The sequence below is a fragment of the Anser anser genome (assembly GCF_964211835.1).
Source record: "Anser anser genome assembly, chromosome: 7".
Lineage (NCBI taxonomy): Eukaryota > Metazoa > Chordata > Aves > Anseriformes > Anatidae > Anser > Anser anser.
Window position 1 is genome coordinate 10,520,476 of NC_139727.1, and position 20,557 is coordinate 10,541,032.

The following is a 20,557-nucleotide window of genomic DNA, read 5'->3' on the forward strand; positions in this document are numbered from 1 at the left end:
AGTGTTTTCCTGTTCTTAGCTCCATACTAGCAGAGTCCAGCCCCTGATGACACATGAAGGTGTTAACCAAGTAAAAGCCATCCTCTCTATCTGCAGGTGCTAAGTGCATCTTCTGCCCTCAAAGATGACACTCATAATTTTGAAGAGCTGGCATCAAAACTCAAAATTACCTCCTTTATTTTCTTCTCCCTTTTGGATCAATATTTCACTCTTTTGATATAAGGCTATTGTTAATTATATGAAGGAAAAAAAAGCAGAAGTATCATTCAGAATTTTCTTCTAAATGTCCTTTCTACCCACACAAAATTTCGTCAGGGTCATAGCTTCTCTGAGATCATGAGTGCCTACACATCATCAGTAGGGTAAATTAATTTGGAACTGAAGTCAGTGTTCAATTTCTTCATAATCCATTACACAGCCTAAAATAAATCATAGGTTCACAGGAGAAATTCATTTCATGCATTTTTAAAGGAGAACAGACTGTTTTCAGTCAGTTATGGTCATTTAAAGCAAAAAATGTTGGGGATTGTCTCACTGGAAATGGGTTCACATTCTATTCAATAGATCCATAATACTGAATAACTGAGTACTATTTGGGTTGATTAAAAAGTAATCATCATTAAAGAATGAATTCCATCGAAGTATTCCATTAAAGCATCACCAGCTTCAACAAACCTATAGTCAGGACATTAGAAACTAGCATTAAAAAAATATTTGCTTTCTTTAGATCATAAACCCTTTTCCTTCATTTTCTGTCTGCTCTTTTTTGTTCTCGTGTCCATGTCTCATTTGACTTCTAATTTCCACTCACTGCACATGTTAAGCCTGGGTTAACAGACAATAAGCACTTTCCTATTGCATATATGCCAAGCACACTGTTTCCATTTCACACCTATCATTTCATCTGTTCTTATTGCTTTCTACTCACATCAAATAACTCATTCTTTGATTACAGTGTACTTCTAACAAGACAATAAAATTACTAGTGGTTATAAACAATACCAGATTTACAGTCACCGAACTCAATTTTGTGATTCAGTGAACTCAACAGAGTAGATCCAATGCCAAAAAGAGTAGTGATTTGTCACCATCGTGTTAATCCATGTTACTTCCTTAGCTCTTACTTGAAGCTGGAAAGTTGTCTATGTAGATAGTAATTCTCTGAGGCAATCTCAATGTGCAGAAAGCAAAACAAAATGAGATTTCAAAAAATATTGTTATTTGCTTTTCACTGTCTAAGCCTATAATGCGGTACCAGTTTCATCTTCAGGCTTTTTTCTCTCCTTCTTTTCTTTTTCAAAGCAGGGAAGAGAAAGATTCCTGTATTTTAATGAAAACCAAGATAAACACCTAATCATTTATTTTCAGGCTGCACCTTTTGGTGAAACAGTGAGTACACCTTGACGCTTGCAGCTAAATAATGTTTGCAATCCCATGTCATAAAGAAGAAAAAAAAGAAAAAAAATCAACAAAAACTAGTAGAACCATCTCAGTGGTGTTTCTGGATTACTTGGCATTTGCCAAAATATTCATTTTAATGATGAAGCAAATCAATTTAGTTATGGAGCTGAAAAAAAACAGACTCTGCACTAGCAAAGGGATCTAAGCAGGGATCCCATCCTAGACCACTTGCATTAGCGCAGCTCCTCTAAATAGTACAACGCTTTGCTGTTACATACGGAGGATACAAGACTCAACAGACCGTTTTTCTTCCTTATCAGTGGTAAAATGTTAGAATCATAGAACATTCCGAGTTGGAAGGGTCCCTCAAGGATCACCGAATCCAACTCCTATTGTTCTTACAACAGTAACTAACAGAGGGATAGAAAAGCCGCTGGTGAAGCAGTGTGAGGTGGAAGGAGTCACTCCACAACTGCTCTGTACTGGGCCAGAAAAGAGGATGGTTCAGGAAGGAAAAGACAAACAGCAGCCTGCAGAGCTTACAAAGGAGACATATGCCTGCATAGACACCAAGTAGAGGGAAGGTCTTCTAAGTGAGAAAATTTTAAAGGAATTGTAATAAACACAGACGTCATTGATTTATAAATACAGTCAGTATTTTAACTGCATTCAGGCTGTATAACTAACCCACTCTCCTGAGTAGAGAAAGTGCATTCTTACTACTATAGGGGCTGCTGCTGTCTCATGCCTACCGTATCTGAATTCAATTACAGGACTTTCTTTGCATTTTTTCCTTTTTAAAACAAAATCCCAAAACCTCAACAAAGCCAAAGCTGACTGGCCAAGTCAATGTATTCATGTGCATTAGAAAAAAAAAAATGTCTTGCAGGGGTTTAGGTTTTTCTAGTGCTTCTCTGTTTTAGCTCTTTCTGAAAGATTTATTTCCCATCCCAAGTCATGGTTCTTGAGTTCTTGTGCAGTCCATTGTTTGCTGTATATGATAATTTTGTCAGTGTTTGATCAGCTCTCTGAACATGCCTGGTTTGTCTGTAAGGACATCTTTCAACTGCTTTCCCGTTTCTAGCAGATCTTAATTTTATTCACTGTAATACCTGGAATCATGCTACCCCGAAGCCATATGTCAGCAAAAGGGCTTTATATCTGTCAGTGATGTGAGGGCAGCAGCCACAATACAATATCTATAAAGCCATCAGATAACATAAAGCAGAGCGCTGTGCAAACTGTGAGCACTTTGTAAATCACTATCCAGTTTTTCCTTGAAGATGCCTGTCCACAAATACCAGCAGCTTGTGTATACAGGGCAACTTTCATTCACACAGCCCTTTTCAGCCTTTGTGTTTGTGTGCCCAGAGCATCAATGGAATAAATACCACCATTACTCTCAGGCCAACAAGTGTCACATACTAAGAGAACTTTACAGCCAAGAGGACAGGGACACTACTTATCCTTTATAAAGCTTCTGAGTGCCTTAGAAGACAACTCACAGGGCCACCAGTGTTTCACATGTTGTAGGGAAGCACAGGTCACTGGCATCTGGTGCAGTTCAGCCTATGTGCCCATAGGAACCAGGAAATCAATTACAAGCTCATGTCATTCTAGGAGCTGGCAGGAACACCAGGTGTCTTCCCTAGGACTCTGTTTCTGTGGGCAAGAGAAGACTAGGCACCGTGTGCTCCACCATGTCCCCATGCAGCCTGCAGGAAGCCAGGCTGGCCACCTCTGTCCCTCAGGGTCCCTGGCTGCCAGTGCTCCCTTGCAGGAGCCAACAAACAGCAAGAGACATCACCTTTCCACAACCTGCAAGAGGCCACAGCTCCCTGCTTCCTTCCCAGCCTGCCCTTCCTTCCCTATCACCTGCCTTTCCTTCTCTTGTTGCCTTTAACCATTATCGCGTATTTGCGCTTTTTCTGCACTGAGCCTGGAGAATGACCGTGGATATCAAGCATGTGTTGTTTTCTAGCTCCTTACTAACTTGTGTTACTCACTTCTAAAAGGATTTTTTTTAAAACTTTGAAAAACGCTTTTCTTTTAGAGGATCAAACTACTTTTCATATTTGCAAAACCTAGAAATATGCACATTTTGAAATTGCTCCATATTTCAAATGCATCTCCTGAATTGGGCACAGATTTGCTGAACTTAGCACAAACTTGCAAGAAATTTTGATCTGAATTCACATCTTTAGTTAAAAACATTTTCAATCAAACATTTTCATGAAATCTGGCAAAAACAACAGATGAAAGCTGATCTGTAAAGAGTGGAAGGAACTTTAACTCAATGTTTAAAAGTCCTTTATCCTTTGATCTCGTTAACAACCATTTAATAGCAATTAATGATGTTATATGCTTTTGAATAAAACAAGTCTTTGTTATAGGTTCCACACTTCTACCCTTTCAATTAAGAGCTGTATTAAGTCCTCAAAATTAAATAATTCCTGTGCCTCAAGCTGGCCCTCAGAAGCACAGCAAACCCTTACCTTTACTTTTTACTCAGAAGCAGCCAGAAAAAGCACATTATATTCAGAAACACACAAGTGATAGAGGGGAAGTGGAAGGTGGCAACTAATGGTTTGGGCAACACTGTGTCACAACCTTATCCATGTGATACAGGCAGTATACCCTGTCCAGGGGTTATTTGCATTGCAACAATAAATGATCAGTGATAAAAGAGAGAAAAGGGTTTTGATGCAAGAACAACGCAAAACCAACATGGGCCCTGCCGTTTCTTGTCCAGAAAAGGGTTTTAATGTGAGAACAGCAAAAAGCAGCATAGGTCCTACTGCTCCACAGCAGAATACCACAGCATTGCAGCAATAGCATGAGCTCTGAAATTCTCCATTTTCCACCTGTCCTCTCTGTAACTGTTACATATAAAATAAGTAACCAGCGCTTGCTGTAAGAACAAAATAGATCTATTTGGTAGTATAAGTACTTCAGAAAATTAATGTCAGAAAGTGGATATTATGGGATCATATTGAATCACACAGAAGTTAACACATGAATGAATGCCTTGGTGTAATGTCTCCTTGCACCAAGGATGTTCTGTTCTCTCTGTTGAGAGCTCTGCAGACAGCAGCTCATGGCAGAGTGACAGTCAGATCTTTGATGCTGTCCAAGGCAGCAGGTTCCCCAGCCAGTCTTGCACTACAGGTAAGAAGATGTGAACATTTTACTCTTTTATCTCCAGACTCCACTAACCGTGACTCTCTTGATATGATTGAACGATGCATATGCCTGGTGTGCCTGGACAGCCCGAGTGGGGTGGAACTCAATGATACAAACATGGCATTGCAACTGCTACATGGGGGAGGCTACCATAAAAACGGGGCCAATCGCTGGTATGACAAACCTATGCAGGTAAAAACCTTACAGTACTATGATATTACTTGCACGTGGCAAAGAACTTCAGTTGTGCTTGTGGTAGGGACCACTTAGAAGCAGGTGGGAGAGAGAGGGAGGTGGTGTCCACATCCACTGGGCAGGGCTGGTGCTCCCTGTGGGGCAGGGAAAGCAGACCTACTGCCTCGCTGGCCAGGGGTCTTCTCCAGCACAGGGACACTTCCACCTCCCATGAAGTTGCCATTTACACACGAGGAGAGAGGGAGATAGACAGGCATACAGATAGGCAGACTTCTAATAAAAAGCAGTACACGTTTATTATACTCAATCAAGTGGAAAAAAAATGCTGGACAAACAGTCCAAAACAAAACAGAGAAGCACAACAGCTTTCCCTGTTTTCTCTTCTTACACATTTTCCTTACATCCTAGAAATGCTACTGTTTGTAATTTAGTCTGTATTTAAGTTAGTATTAAGTTCCACTTAACAGACTACGTGTTCATTTAATAACATTCTTGTCAAGACTTTCCTGGAAGTGTTGATTTCTCAAGCCTCTTTCCCAATCAGGCTTTGATTGTCATATTTGAAAGTGTCACACTGTTATTTTCACAGTTTGCAATAGACTCAGGGTGAAGCAATGTATTAATCTCCAACTGTCAACACTGTTGACACCTCATGAAAAATTGAAAAAACCTTGACTGATCCACTGGTTGCGCAACGCTTGTTGCTTTTGCCATATCTAAGAACGGCAACATGAAAAGAGAGACCACTAAACAAATTTCATTTGCACTGATTTATCCTAGCGCAAATCTATTTCAGTAGTCATTCCTGATTTATGCCACTGCAAATGACATCGTTAGCAGACTCCAGTGCTGTGTTTTTAAAGAATGAAACATTTGTCTTTAAGAACCATTTGTCTGTGGTTAGACTCCTCTGTTATTTGCAGGGCCACTAGTTAAGACGTTTCAAGACAAGAATAAACAAGATCTTATTTTCATTTACTGTCAGAACATAGTGGGAAACAAATACATTTGCATAGTGTACAGGAGCGCTGCACCTGGTGTGATGTATGCAGGCCAGAAGTAGTTCAAAGGTGAAGAGAAATTGTTCGGGGGAAAAAGATCCCATTTTCTTTCATGCAAATAGGGATTTCACAGATAGCCGTTCCCACAGTAAGACTTGCTCTTTCCCTCCATAACCATCTTCAGCTTTGCAGTAAGACATCAGAAAACATCCAGGTAAACTTTCTGCATCACACACACACTCTGTGAAAGCCTCATGGAAACTACTGGAGACCAAGGAGGAAGGACGTGTACATGAGAACAAATGCGCAGTAAGCTGAGTGGGAAAAGTCCAGCCAGAGATGCTTCAGAAGAAGGGGGCTGGAGGATCAAGAAAAAGGTCGGGAAACATGAGACAGGTTGCAGTTTGCTCTGAGACTTCGGCTGTTGTTTGAGGTGCAGAAATAACTGACTGCAAGAGGGTATCACTAAATTGCAGTGCAGCAGTTATACCAGTATGCAATGAAATCAAGGAGGATGAGGGGAATGAATAAAATCACCAGAAACACAATGAGGAAGCAGAACAGTAAAACAAGCCATGAGAAAGCTATCAAATAAGGATGAGCTTGCTCACTTGATATGAAACTTGTAATAAAATGTGATACTAAGGGACTTCCCAGGTAAAGTAGTTGCATTACTCCCAGCTGGGGAAGAACCTCAGCCTGTTTTTTGTGGAGTTTTTCATTTGTTTTTTTAGTGACTGGGGTTTTCTGTACCATAAAGCAGATGCTAAATCCAATTTCCAGATTACAATGGGAATTTATTAAAGTTTACATTCTCATTGGCCTCAGTCCAAAACAGCAGCATGAAAGGCTTCAAACGTAAAGACTTTCACAGGACAAGAAAGTCTCCCATGATAATTCTATAAGTCTCCACTGATCTTTAAGTCAAGGAAGTCCTCGAAACGAGAAATGACATCATCACTTTTTAGACTGCCATTGTGAGTAACCTACAATTTATTCACTACATATCTTGCACTTGTTCTCTCCTTTACTTAGTTTGTGGTAGGAAGAGACGGAGTCTGCGGTACCGTGTGTGAACATTCCCCTTTCGATGGCATCGTACTGGTGCAGTGCACTGAACACCTGCTCAAGCACATGTGAGTCCCTTTTCAGTGCAGCTACTGTACCCGCTCCGGCCCCGGGAAGTTTCCGCCAGCAACAAATTTCCCCTGGTGCACAGGGCCACTAAGTCCTGTTCAGCTGCTGGAAACTAGTCACTCACCTGCTAAAAAAGCCGTGTTTGACAAATAGACTCTCACCGTGAGCTTAATGACTTTTCTCTCACATACTAACAGGAAAGAAAGCTCCAAGAAATTAGTCCGAGCTGATTCAGTAAGTGAGCTTCCTGCTCCACGGAGACTAAGATGGAAATGTTCCCCTGAAATTCAGGCACACGTGGCATCATCAGCAGAAAAACTCCAAAGGTAGCACATAGTCCTCACTTTTTTCAACAACGACTGCAAGCTGGGAGCTACCCAGCACATTGTGAGCAGGGATGGATTTTCTCCTAGAGGGCTCCCCCTGCCCTGCTGCTCCTCCTCTTCCCAAACACAGCTAAGCATGGGCATACCTAGCATTTCTTAGCAGGATGGTACCCTATTGGGCTGGGCCTACTTCATGGTATTCAGGAATTGCACTACCATTGTAGTCCTCTCACTTAAATACTAGAAAAAGTAACCACCACAGGTATATAAAAAAAAAAAAGTATTGTCTGCACAGGATGCAAATGGTGCAGGTCCTCTATTTTTATGGGTACATTTTATAGGTTTGACCTTACTAAAGCAGAGGACAGGGCAATGGGGATAAGTATACGGGACAGTAGACTACAACTGGTTTGAATAAACAATTTGAATTCAGGAATTTTATTTGTTTACATCCATGTTGCTCCTACAAAGGTTAATTCTTCTGATTGTGTTTCCAGACTGTAAAAGATTTGCATGATCTGAGGGGGTGGGGGGACAATGAGAGATTTTCTTCAAATTATTTAGGTCACAGGCCTGAGTGCTGACATGAACTCGCTGTAGAGAATTAACACAATTATATGATCAGCTGTATGTCTAGTGTCCAGTGCATTGGACAAGCCTCAAAGTGGCTAGAAGCATGCAGGAAAGTATGCAAACATTCAGGATGCAGAGTAATTCCTTTTTGTTTTTAAATAAAGGTAGTAGTCCTCTAAATTGAAACTTGTGAGGAGCTTATGGCCTCCAACAGGTTTTTAACTGACCCCTTTCTCACATTCATAAATCTTACAGAAATCTGTCCTGAACAAAGGAGGCTCTGACTTAGGCTTCAGGAGTGAAAACACTAGGTTTAAAAAAAAAAAGGGGGGGGGGGGGGGGATGTTACGCAGATGGACCTGAGTACCACAGCTCATGTTAAGGCCGCAGACTACAAGCCCAGCCTAGAACCAGTATGAATAGAAGTCACTGACTAGGAAGAAGTTACCCAAGGCCAGGACTGTCCGCACAGCAGAAGCCACCTAACCTCTGTGGGTACAGGCAGGAACATTTCTCTGGGTTTTATCTACAGTCTGAAATGGAACGTGAGATTCTGGCATCCCCCCCGTGGTAACTGTCTTTGCTTGTTTTCCAGGATGGTGAAAAATCTGGACTTCATCGCCTACAAGTTTGAAAACTATGGAAAGGAGTTTATTAAGAAACAGAAGATTAGCCCGGATGCCTACATTCAAGTAGCACTTCAGCTGGCATTTTACAGGTAAGGTTAACTCAAACCATAGGAACAAGGTAGCAGGAGAGGAGAATTCACAATTAGTTGTTTATAGAGAGGGTCCAGTTTTTCCCTAACACCCAAAAAAATGCCCCCTGCATGGAAACAAACGATTTACCCTAACAACGGTAAGTCAGGCAGAAAAGAAGTTGCCGCCCAGCTCTGAGACAGAGTATTCCTTTTCCTCACTGCCTTTCCCACTCCTTGCTCTGCCTTCCCATCCCTGTCTCCCCCAGATGCTATTCCCAGCCACTGCCCTCCCCACAGCTGTCCTGAGCTTGGTGCAGAGAAGAGGGTGAGAGATGTGGCAGGGAGAGGCAGAAAGTCCTACCACCTGTGGCAGCAGGAGCTGCTATGGAGTCCCAGAAACACTTCCTTGCCACTGAGGACAGCTTGGGAGGAACTGTGACAATAACCCATAGCTCTCTGCATACATGTCCCCCTAACATATGCAGGGGGGTAAAATGCCCACAGGGAAAAACACTACAGCAGGATTTCAGATCAGAGTTCCTATACAGGACAGTAACTTCTGCTACTGCCTTCACGGGCATCCCAAGATTTAATAATATCCTCTAATTTCCATGGTATTATCAGAGTTAAAAGCTGCTTTATACGTTGTCAGAACAGCTAATGCTCCAGGCTAGAGATCGGTTGCATGGTTTCCTGCAGAACAGCCTATTACACGAATAATTCTTTATCATGTCAAATTAAATCCTGAAGTGGTCTTTACCTAGCCAAAATGAACAGATGCCTAACACGTTTTGTGTACTCCATAAACATCTGTTGAACATCCATTTTGCGTATTCCATTGACCAAACTCCAACAGTGACCTGGTCCAAGACTTTCATCTGAATCTGAGCAATAATTTAAATCCCACATATGCAAAAAAAACCCACAGCCTCAGGGACAGCTACATCATAACTGAGACCCCTGATTCAACTGAAAGTAGATAAGGCACAGTCAGTCTCCTGAAGCAAGGAAAGGTAGCTATAGTCCTGGGTCCAAATTAAACAACAATCTGTGCTCTATTTGCAATGTGGGTTTTCATTCCAGCTCAGTCTCAAAAAGCATGCTTTTCTCTTATTAATTTCCTGTTTTTCATTGACACTCAGAGTTCATTTTTTCCTTGTTTTAAATAAAACATATTTCAGTCCTATAAGTAGATGATTAATTACACAATTATTTTATGATGCAGTACAAATAAAACATTCCCTGAGATCTTTCAGTAGATTTTAGTTTTACTAGCCTTGTTTTTACACAGCAAGTCATTTTTTACTGGCAATACATAAATAAAATGTAAACTGCTGTATGCAGCTCCTCATATTAGAGTTGAGTGAGCATTCATCTTTTTTAAGTTTCTTATTGAATTCTATCAGCATTAGGATGAATACTATGCAAAAAATAATATCATGGCTGTAACAGTAAAGTGTACCAAGCCTATATTTCTTTTAGTCCTTATGATGCCTTGGAAATAACTAGTCTTTGTTTTTCTTACTTCATTCTCTCAGATGCCACAGGAGACTTGTCCCTACCTATGAAAGTGCTTCCATACGCCGATTTGATGAGGGTAGAGTCGACAATATTAGGTCTGCTACCTTGGAAGCATTTACTTTTGTAAAAGCAATGATTGATGGCAAGCCAGCTCTATCGGTATGTTGGTCTGTCTCCTTCTGCCTTCTCTGGCAAAACCCTATGCAAATATACATTCATGATCCCCAGTATCTCACTTTGTTAACTGAGAACATCAAGGCATAGCACTGAATAACTGGCCTCGCAGATTTTGCTCTTGGTGCAAACCAACTGTTAAGCTAAATTTTAATTTTCTTATTTTTAACTTAAGCATATAAAGGATTCAATAGATAAGACATTGAAAGAAACAAAACATCTGATATTAGACTTAATATTGCTTTCTGAATGTGCTATCATCAGATCCAATTCTAGAGAGATCTAGGCTGAACATGGTAAGTTCTGGGATTGTTATACTGCCGCACCAGGGAGAACACCTGGCTGGGCCCCTGCAGTAGATAGCTCTGCAGCAGATCGCAGTGCGTGAAGTGACATAATTCATATGCTTGGATTTCAGTGGATATGTTTTGGCTGATCTTTTGGGATTTAAAGCTATATTTCTGCCACATAGTGTCCCTGTCTCCAAGGGGACTGAACTTTCATGATGAAAAAGCTTCATCGGGCTAATAAAAAAATGCTCCAAACTGTCCTGACATCATTCTGCAAAACGAACAATTGTTACCTTTCTTTGAGCCACCACCATCTGTTTGCCAGAAGCATGAGTACTCTGTATATTAGCTGGGCATGCAAAGAGGTACAGCTGACAGAGCTGAAGCTGTAGCTGCATGAACAGCTCTGTGCCCCTGTCCCTCCTGTCGTCCCTGCAGAGCCTCCCTCAGCATCTCGCTGTGTGCCACTTCCACCCACTGCACTTTGACGCTGTACAGGGAATTTCCAGGCGGCTGTTTAGATGCAACACGCTGCCACAGTATGAATTACTTTGCAGAGCAAGCCCAGTCTAGTAACATCAACTCACATTGCTGTTCAGTAGCATCTAACACAGCATCGCTAAAAGTAATGCCAGGCTGTAGACTAAGTGTAAATTAATGAACCTTTGTAAACCAAGACCTAATACCCCAGAGGGTGAGGAAAAAGTTATCCAGAGAAATAGTTATTGTTCCTCCACGGCTTTTTCAATCTCTTTATGGTTACCATGTCCAGGATTTAGCTCATGATGAACAACACTTGAATAAGTTCCATGTTAAAGCAATAACTCAAAGGAAAGCAGAGGTAATTTCCTATGCTGAGTGGGTAATTCAGGACAGATCATGACTATGCCATCATACATTACTGTGACTACCATGCAGAAGACAAGGCTTGTGTTATTTGCTACTCGTGTCCCATCTGACTGCCCACAACGCAGCTTGTAATGATATTTCATGAGAAGCTGCTGTCATCTTTGCACACTTTGAACCCCCACAGTCAGGTGCTCAGCATAGGCTCAGCCCCAACACAGGTACCTGCAGGCCAGCAGCACTCCGAGGAGGAGCCAGCCTGCTCCTGGTACATTGTTCTGCCAGATCCTTCTTGTTCCCTCTAATAATCTCTTTCCAACTTCCTTGGCCCAAGACTTACTTTCTGCAGTTCTCTCAAAGCTTTGGCATTTCTCACTGTTTTACTACCCAAATCTAAGATTGTGCCCACATTTAACAGTGTCCTAAATTGTATTGCTTCACACAAACAAGCAGAAGAATGCCATGCAAGTCCAGAGTGAGCTCAGTCTCACCCCCTGAATTTTCATGTTGCATGCCTTGGCAGTACCAAATGGGGAGAATAATGGTTTAATTCTCCCTGAGAAATGTGCAAGCATAATGCAAACCAATCCAGCGATCATTCTTCTGGCTTCTTGTCCACTGAGAGATTCAAAGGACATTGAAACTGATTTGTAATTGTTCTTTCCCAGTAACTTACATAATACAGAAATCTTTGTTGCGATTTGAGCATCTCTCTATCCAAAACTACATATATGTACAGTAATATAATAATATACATAACTATATACATAACAATAATATATATATATATATTGCAATCACAGATTCATTAGAAACAGAATTCACTTAACTCTATTCCAAGGTGATTTCTTTAGACCTGCAAATTGCCTCTAGATTTGAAGGGATTAATTCTTTTTTTTTTTGGACAAAGAGATGCATCATTTGGTTCAAGTAGCCTTGGACTCCCCCAGATATTGTTTGTTAATAGCCATTAATCCAAATCAAGTTAAAAACAATTTCCTATCTGATGCTAATAAAAATGATTGTCAAATGATAGCTTGAACAGTCACCAAAGATTGATTGAGTCAGATTGATTCTCTAGAAGGAGAAATATCTCATGCATTTGACACTTGCTGTAAAAAAATAGCATCTGACTCTGCAGAGATTGCTTGAATAGCTGTAAATTAATCAGATTTAAAGACTGCATGTGGTAATTTAATCTCTATAAGGGAACTAAGGCCTGGGTCTAGCCCTATGAAAAAAAATAGACTCTAACTTTGAAGGTCCCTGATGGTGGCCTTGAATTGTTTCTAAAATGATTTCTTTGTTCAAAAGATCATTCATCGTCCATAGGAGCTGAAGGCTCCCTGTTCATCTGGAGGCCCAGTTATTTCTGCCTGTTTCAGGGTCTCCCAAAGTTGCAGCGTCTGACTTGATGTACATTTGACAGGATCCAAAATTTACTAGGTTGTTATTTGAAATCCAAGGCATCTGTGCATGGTAGAACAGCCTTGAAAAATTTTAGATGCCCTTTCACACAGGGGAGTAATTTTTTTTGGACTAGCTAGTAAAATATCAGTAATAGTTTTCATTAATATCAATGTCATTGGCCAGATGAACCATGCTGGAGAAGATGCCTGACTGTTTTGAAAACACTGAATTACACTCGGCGATTATTTTACTACTTCAGATGGAGTGATTCAATTAGTAATAATCTACACACCCAAAATCCATGGAAAGGAGCTGCAGATCTTTCCTTGACCTCAAACTGCCACCAATGAGCCTGTTCAACCCTTGCACAGCCAGGCATGGTTACTGAGCAGGACATTGAATCCCCATGACTTTTCAGTTATAAGGAGTACTTACACCTGAGCAAGGAACAAAAGACATTTTGAGAGTGCGTGTTGTTTGGTTGCCAGTTAACTGGTGGACAATGTGATTTCTTTAAGAGTTTATGCAATAAGAGAGATATTTCAATTCCCCCAACAGGATTCCGAGAAGATGCAGAGATTTAAGGATGCAATTGCAGCTCAGACTAATTACACTATTTTGGTAAGTAAAATACTGTTTTGTCTGAATAAGAACTAGTTGTTTTTTCAACAAAAGTATGAAGATACAATCATTAACTAAGCATCACAAAATGTACATATCTCTAAATATGAAAGTAACCACTGTGTCACATGAAAGTTTCTGATGACCCAAACACCCTCCAAATAGCCATATTCGCCTAAACTCACTTCCTGGAAAGCAAAATAGCAGAATTCTGCAAAAAACATCAATGGCAAGACCACTGCTCTTGACCACCTCACTCATCTTGAACTGTCATGGATCATGACCCTCTGTATTCATTGTATGCATGAGGAATGTGCCTCTTTTAAACATTTATGATTTGTATCAATGTCATGATTAAGAGTCCCAGACATGAATTAGGATTAGCACGAAGCTTTGTGCTGTACATGTTAACAATTCAAAAATGGCCTTCACTTTAAAGAGTTTGCAATCAAAATATAACAAAGGTTTTTTGTTGTGGTATTGTTTTTTGTTTTCCTTTTTGTTTTGTTTGTTGAAAAAAGTATTGAAACATTTGCAAAGCAGAACACTAACCAGATGAAATAAGCCTTTATTCTGTGCTTCTTGTGACCATCATGAAACAGCCATGCAGAAAGCCAAGAAAAGTGGAAATGAGGTATTCTAAGATGAAGTAGCAACTGAACAACTGAGCACCTTATCATGAAAAAAGTAAGCAAGGCTTAAAAGCAATTGATTTTGCTGCAGTGTAACACACAGGAGAAATAGAACTCCAATTGCAAAATCCAGATCCCCCAAATTTACAGGTATTCATATCCATAAGCTATAACATTACGTACAAGCTCTTGAAAACTGTAACATATGCAGAGATGTTTGTGTGTGTTTTTTTTTTCTCCTCAGAACGCACCATTTGTGCATTTTCTTATGTTCCTCCCTCCTAGAGGTGAGAGGTCCTTATCTGGGACCTGGTCCTCAGCTGACAAAAGCAGTAATTTTGATTGAGTCAGTGGTCAGCAGCTGAGAATGCAGCTTCTCAGGCAGACCAGTATACTGGAAAGCAGATCCAAAGTGTAATTTATAATAAGTGTCATTAACAATGAGGAAGCAATTATAGTAAGCTCTCTTTTAAAGACCTGAATGCAGTGTCTAACAAAAGGAAGAGACACCATTTAGCAAAGAAATCAGTTTAGTATCAAATACAACTCATTTTCTGCTGATTACAAATGAGCCTGGGTAATGCTCCACATCCCACTGTGCCAGGACAAAGCACAGACTTCCTCTACAAACAACTTCGTCAAACCACTCATGAAATTAATACATGTTAATAACCAGCTATGTTAAGTGAATTTGCTACCCATGGTTTTGCCACAGACCATTGCCTAACAAACCCACGGTGTTGATTGCTGTTTAACTACTCGTAACATTCAAGAAATCATTCATGTCCAGAGGTGGTTTCAGAGGTATACCAGAGCACGGGAGAGGTGAAGTGTTGCTTTGAGGCGAGATTTGTTCCTAGGACTGTGAAACAAAAGAACCAGGGAAGAAAAGCAGTTTTGTGTTTCAAGTATAATGCCAAGACCCACCATTTTTGAAGCTAAGACACAACAACATCTCTAAAGCAGAGGCAAGTAGGTATCTCACCTGAACCATCTCAGAGAAATCGCACAATGAACACAACATGCTGCAGATTTACTAGGTCACAACCAATGGAGTTTCTGTACGACATCTCTTTAAATATATATATATATATATATATGTATTCTATAAAACCCTCCCTCCAAGTAATTTCAGTTCAAGAAAATGTTATAAAATTCACCCTCAAGTATAGCTCATGGGAAAACACTAAAATCACCATAGGAAAATTAACTTATCTTTAAATTTAAAAAGGCCTTTAGGTATTTCTTCTCACCAAGCCCCCCTTTCTTTGTCAGAATAGCAGATTTAATTGATGTGCCTTTAAACTAGGGGCAGGACTTCCATGGTCTGAGTAAATTGGGTGTAACAGACTGAAATGTAATAGCTCCTAAGAAAAACAAAAAAGTCTACTTCATAAAACAAAAAGCAATCTAATGATTTTATTTCCCCTTGTTAAGGCTTACTAGTAGCATTGCTATCTTAAATGTGGAGCTCTAAAATTCAATTTAGCACAGTTTTTTCCTATGCGTTGACTCACAGTTTATTTCGTTAGCCTGTCTCGGCCTCTCTTCAGACATGACATTGATCTATGTTGCAAAAATGTCATTGCTAACAGCCTTATAAATCTTGTGCGATAGCAAAATATTTCCTTTGATTATCAAGTCAGTTTCCCTCCATGGGAAAAAACAACATAAACACTACCCTGATGCATGCTACGTTTTGCAGCATCCTTGCTCCATCTGGGCTGATGAACAAATGGCCCCCTTCCCAATGGGTGCCTACTCCTTAATAAGCCAAACAAGATTATGCACTCCTGGCCCCTTGCTTCAGGCACGCATTAGTGGTTAAAATGATTCTCCTCTCCAGAGGAAAACCAAGCTTGTGCCTTTTATTTATTTATTTATTTTTAATTCTCCCCTTAAGAGGAAAACTAGCTTGTATTCTTTTAAAAAAAAATAAATCCTACCTTCTCTCTCTGGCTGCTTGTTTCCCTTGTTCTACATTTACTTCCTATATGACTTCAGCCTGCTACCAAGGAATGAGCCACAGCTCAGTCCATACAATCAGTGCCCTCTCCAGCAAGGGTCAGCCCAGACTGAAGGATCATCTGAGGCAATGCCTTCATTCTTCTTCAGATGCCAACTTTCTGACTTGGTTTCCTAAAGAAACAAAACTCCTGTAACTGTACTGTCTGCCCATTCTTTCTACTGACTTTTGATCCCATTAGCCATCTTCAATCACATTTGCTAGCAGGCAAAGATCTTACAGCTAATTAAATTCCTGAAGTCTACAGTGGGAGGTAGCTGGATCGAGCAGACCCAAGCGCAGTAAGCCCACAGGGGACAGGCTTACTGCAGGCTTGGCAGTGGTTAGTTCCCGAGAGCTGGACACCAGCATGCCCCTATGCTTCCTACGCTTGCTGTTTTCAATTGCCTCATTAGAGGGAGGGCTAAAGTAAGGGCTGCCCCTGAGATAATCCAGCTCTGGAATGAGAAGGGGAATTGGGTTATTTGGACAGTGAATTAAATAAAGAAGACATCTGCATCCTAATCCCTAATCCACCTGAGAAGTCGGTGGGGAACACTAGCAGATCTGTGATCTACCCAATCTACACTTGAAACTGGAACTAACTCTTATATTGGCTCTGCACTCAGATGTAGTGGAATCAGAAAGACTTTCAGAGGTCCCTTCCAAATTAAGTTGTTCTGTGGTCCCTAGTAAATCTGGTAGTAGACATCTACTAGATCTTTGGATCTAGCTTTTATGCAATGACAGACCTGCCAGAGTGAGACCCAGGTAGTAAGGCAACAAAAGATTAATTTGTTCTTATTTGGAAGTGTTTTGGAGCTTCCTTCCTTTTCTGCTCCCTTCAGCAGCTCTGAAAGCCCACTCCATGATATTCATGGAGAATATTTATTTGAGAAATTGTGTGCACCCAGAACTCCAGATAACAGCAGCACAAAACACATCTCCAGACCATCTCCTTCCTAATTTTTACATTTTCAAAGCACCATATGGACATCTAGTTACTGACCATCAGCAAAGCACACACTCCAAGCAATATCTGAACGTTACAGGCATTATATCACCCTAGGCAAGTTCATCAGCTCTGAGCAGAAAGCAAGGCAACAGCAGCCAGCAAAGCGCCTCCATACTCAGTTAACTGCTGGTGTCTGTCATGTTGTACACAGGCTATTACTGGGATGGCAATAGACAATCATCTACTAGGGCTGAGAGAGGCGGCACGAGAACACTTCAAGGAACTGCCAGAGATATTTACAGACGAGACGTATTTGACAAGCAATCGATTCATCCTCTCGACCAGCCAGGTGAGTTTTTCCTATCCATTGGTCTTGCTAACCAAAGGCTAATTAATCTGTGTTCTGCCAGACCCTGTATCTCACAGTGAGAATGATAGATTTAAAAAAATAAAAAAATGCTAGTACCATCAAGAAGTCTGCAAAATTTTTAATCCAGTTTTGTCTTGCTCTTCAAAATCAGCATAGTAACTACTGGCTGAAGTTATCAGTTCCCTAACAACATCACAAAGCCCTTCCCAGAAATTCTAGAAACACACACATACAAATTCAGTAAAATTTGTACAAGGGCTTGGCGTTTCCTCACACCCCATACTATGTATCTTCCTGTTTCCTTTCTTTTCCTTCCTCCCCTGAGGTGCCGGCTCTAGCAGGAATTCTGTTCCAGTGAATTGTACAGCCACAAGCCAGACAGGCTGCCACTCTGAGAAAGAAAAGCTAAGAGGCATCGGGAAATTTTACTCTTAAAAGCAGCAGTGTTAGAAATCTTCAAGAGCCTTCAGTTATTCAGTGTAAGACTGCAATCCATGCAGACATGCTTCTTAGATTGAGAGACATTTTAGACAGTTATGAATTTACAGTTACGTGCAACTGTACTAAGATACTCTAAGAGTGAACATTTCCTACATTTAATATTCTGAATAAGGAAACATCCTTTGTTTCATACAAGCTAAAAATTAAATGTTTCATTGCATATAGTAGCAGTCCTAATGAAAGAAGAAATTTCTGCAGGAATTCATTTTCTGAAACACTAACCCAGCAGCATGGATTGGAACTACGCAACGAAAAAAAGACTTATAATATCATGCTACAGCATAAAGCCTTAATAAGTAATTTGATCTTGTCATAATGTTTGTAGGCTTGAGACATGAGTGAATGTAACCAACATCCTACTACATAAATTCTCCAAGAAACTATCCGTGAGCAAAGAGTGTTTCTGAATAGCTTTATGGCCTTCGGCTGTTGCGCAGCAAATTTATCTGACAATTCTATGGCTCTATTAGCAGGACTAATGGCTTGTTCTACACCATTAAAAAGCCAAATGTCATTTGTGAAGGCCCATGTACACAAAGTCTGAGGCACAGATTTCTAACACATCTTTTATTTTCTCCAGGAGAAAGTGTTTCACTCCTGTATTATGCCAGGATTAAATTGAGGTGTAATAGAAATATAGCACCTAGGTGCATTAAAATATGCTTTTACACAGCATCACAATTAATGAATACTAGGATTAGAATATAAATTATTATTAGAATATAAGCTAATATAGAAATGGATGATACTACCTTCTATGATTGATTACACTTTTCACACTAGAAGGTTAACATAACCTTAAGATAACCTTAAGAAATTACAAACCTTAGAGAAGTCTTATGCATCATGAGAGCATATCAAAATTACATACAGCATTAAAAATTGCATATCTGTCAGGAACAAAGCTTATATATGCTAAATACCTGTATCAAGTGAGAAGAGAAGTGCATTATATCCCCTTCAAATGATACCAATTCTCAGACCTTGGAAAACAAACAGAGCAGCCACATTCTATACCAAGATCAGCTTTTACTTTCCACATATCAGCTGCAGGTCTAGACTTCTGAAGGAACTCATACTCTACAAAGGGGATTCTCCACATTTTGAGCATTAGTAGCATTTGTTTATCTGTTTCCTCATTCTTAACCAGCTGATTTCAGGTGTCTTGATTAATCAGAAATCACTCCTTACCTTCTCCCTGCACCCAGGTTCCAACTACTATGGAAATGTTCTGCTGCTATGGGCCTGTGGTGCCCAACGGCTACGGGGCATGTTATAACCCTCAGCCAGAGCATATATTATTCTGCATTTCAAGCTTTAAAGACTGCAAAGAAACCTCCTCAAACATGCTGGCAAAAGCTGTGGAAGAAAGTCTCCTAGAAATCAGAGATCTGTGCAACAAATGCAACTCTACTTCGGCAAAGCCACTTGCTAAACAAAAAGAAGCTACACGATTGCAGTGACCGCAAACTCTAAGACGCTGTAGGAATTATTTTGCTGAATCCACCCTATGAAGAAACAATGACATAGTTGTTCAAAGGCAAGATAGTACTAGTAATATTCCAGTGTAGAACAGAAATGCCATGTGTTTTATGTTGTTGCCAACATTTAAAGCCCTATAAATATGAAATCTTCCATTGCATGCCTGAGAGTCAGCAAAAAGGTTTGGTCTCACTGGCTGAAATGAAGGAGGCAGTAATATGTGCCTGTATTGTACTACTATTTCTAACCATAATTGATTTATGCCACTTTATCATCTAAAAAAAATTAAGTTTGTCTATGACATGAATAAAATACTGCAGCACACCAATTAATTAATATCCCCTGCAAGTAGTTCTAAATCATTTTCATCTCTTCCTGTAAGGTTTGCATGCAAAGAAAAAAGAAAAAAAAATAGTAGTTTCCCCTACTAGGTATATTGAGCATAACATTGTAAATAATAAGCTGTTATCATCAAGTCATGAAATTTGCATGAAGAGTATTTAATACCACCATCCTATTTCCAACATTACAAAAGCAGATAATTTTTAATAGGGGTCACCATGTATTTCTACAAACAACAACAGATTATAGGAAAATTAGAATAGTATCTGTATGTTCCCGCAATCCAAAAATGCTGCAGAAGTAGTTTTGCCTTTATTCTGGTTTGCAATGGCCTCAAGCACATGCCCATCCTGAAAGCAGCATATTTGAGATAAGGTCCATCAAAGAGAACTGGAAGAATTTTGTCCATAATGAATTAATTATTTTTTTCTGCCAGTGAGCAAAATCCAATCTAACAAAGAGGCAAAGCACAAAGCATAAGTGCAATTCAATTCTGCTTAAAACCTGTTTTGTTTGCACAGGAATGAATTCTGTCCCTGTGACTAGCAGGGCAGCTGTATGCAACCACAGAAAATCAAAGAGCAATAAATAACTAGAATGAAGAGGCAAACTTGCAAGATGAGGAAGTCCCCAAGATAGAACAATAAATACCAGTTTTAGAGCAGCGGTACTCATATCAGCTTTGCATTATCCCACTTGGGAGGGATATATATTTTATATTTTTTTAATATCAGATACATGGTATCATATTCTGCAACATACAGTACATTCAATTGCAAAAATAATGTAGTACCTGGTAATTCCCACCTTTTCTATGTGTAATCCTGAATTTTGTCTTATTATCTCCTGAACTCTCTACAAATCCTTCCAAGGACTGGTATTTTCGGATACC

At 40.0% G+C, this 20,557-nt stretch overlaps 2 protein-coding genes across 4 annotated transcripts in view; one reads left to right on the top strand and one right to left on the bottom strand.

The window, feature by feature from the left end:
* Nucleotides 1–20,458, top strand: part of CHAT (choline O-acetyltransferase) — a 36,167-nt gene extending 15,709 nt beyond the window's left edge. Inside the window, exons 8-15 of the mRNA XM_083845357.1 lie at nucleotides 4,607–4,776; nucleotides 6,816–6,916; nucleotides 7,115–7,243; nucleotides 8,412–8,534; nucleotides 10,055–10,196; nucleotides 13,316–13,378; nucleotides 17,182–17,319; nucleotides 19,050–20,458. Of these exons, the coding sequence (XP_083701483.1) occupies nucleotides 4,607–4,776; nucleotides 6,816–6,916; nucleotides 7,115–7,243; nucleotides 8,412–8,534; nucleotides 10,055–10,196; nucleotides 13,316–13,378; nucleotides 17,182–17,319; nucleotides 19,050–19,304 (1,121 nt within the window). The 3' untranslated portion in view covers nucleotides 19,305–20,458. The remainder of the gene's footprint in view (nucleotides 1–4,606; nucleotides 4,777–6,815; nucleotides 6,917–7,114; nucleotides 7,244–8,411; nucleotides 8,535–10,054; nucleotides 10,197–13,315; nucleotides 13,379–17,181; nucleotides 17,320–19,049) is intronic.
* Nucleotides 1–20,557, bottom strand: part of LRIT1 (leucine rich repeat, Ig-like and transmembrane domains 1) — a 131,509-nt gene that overhangs the window by 95,695 nt on the left and 15,257 nt on the right. The window lies entirely within an intron of this gene.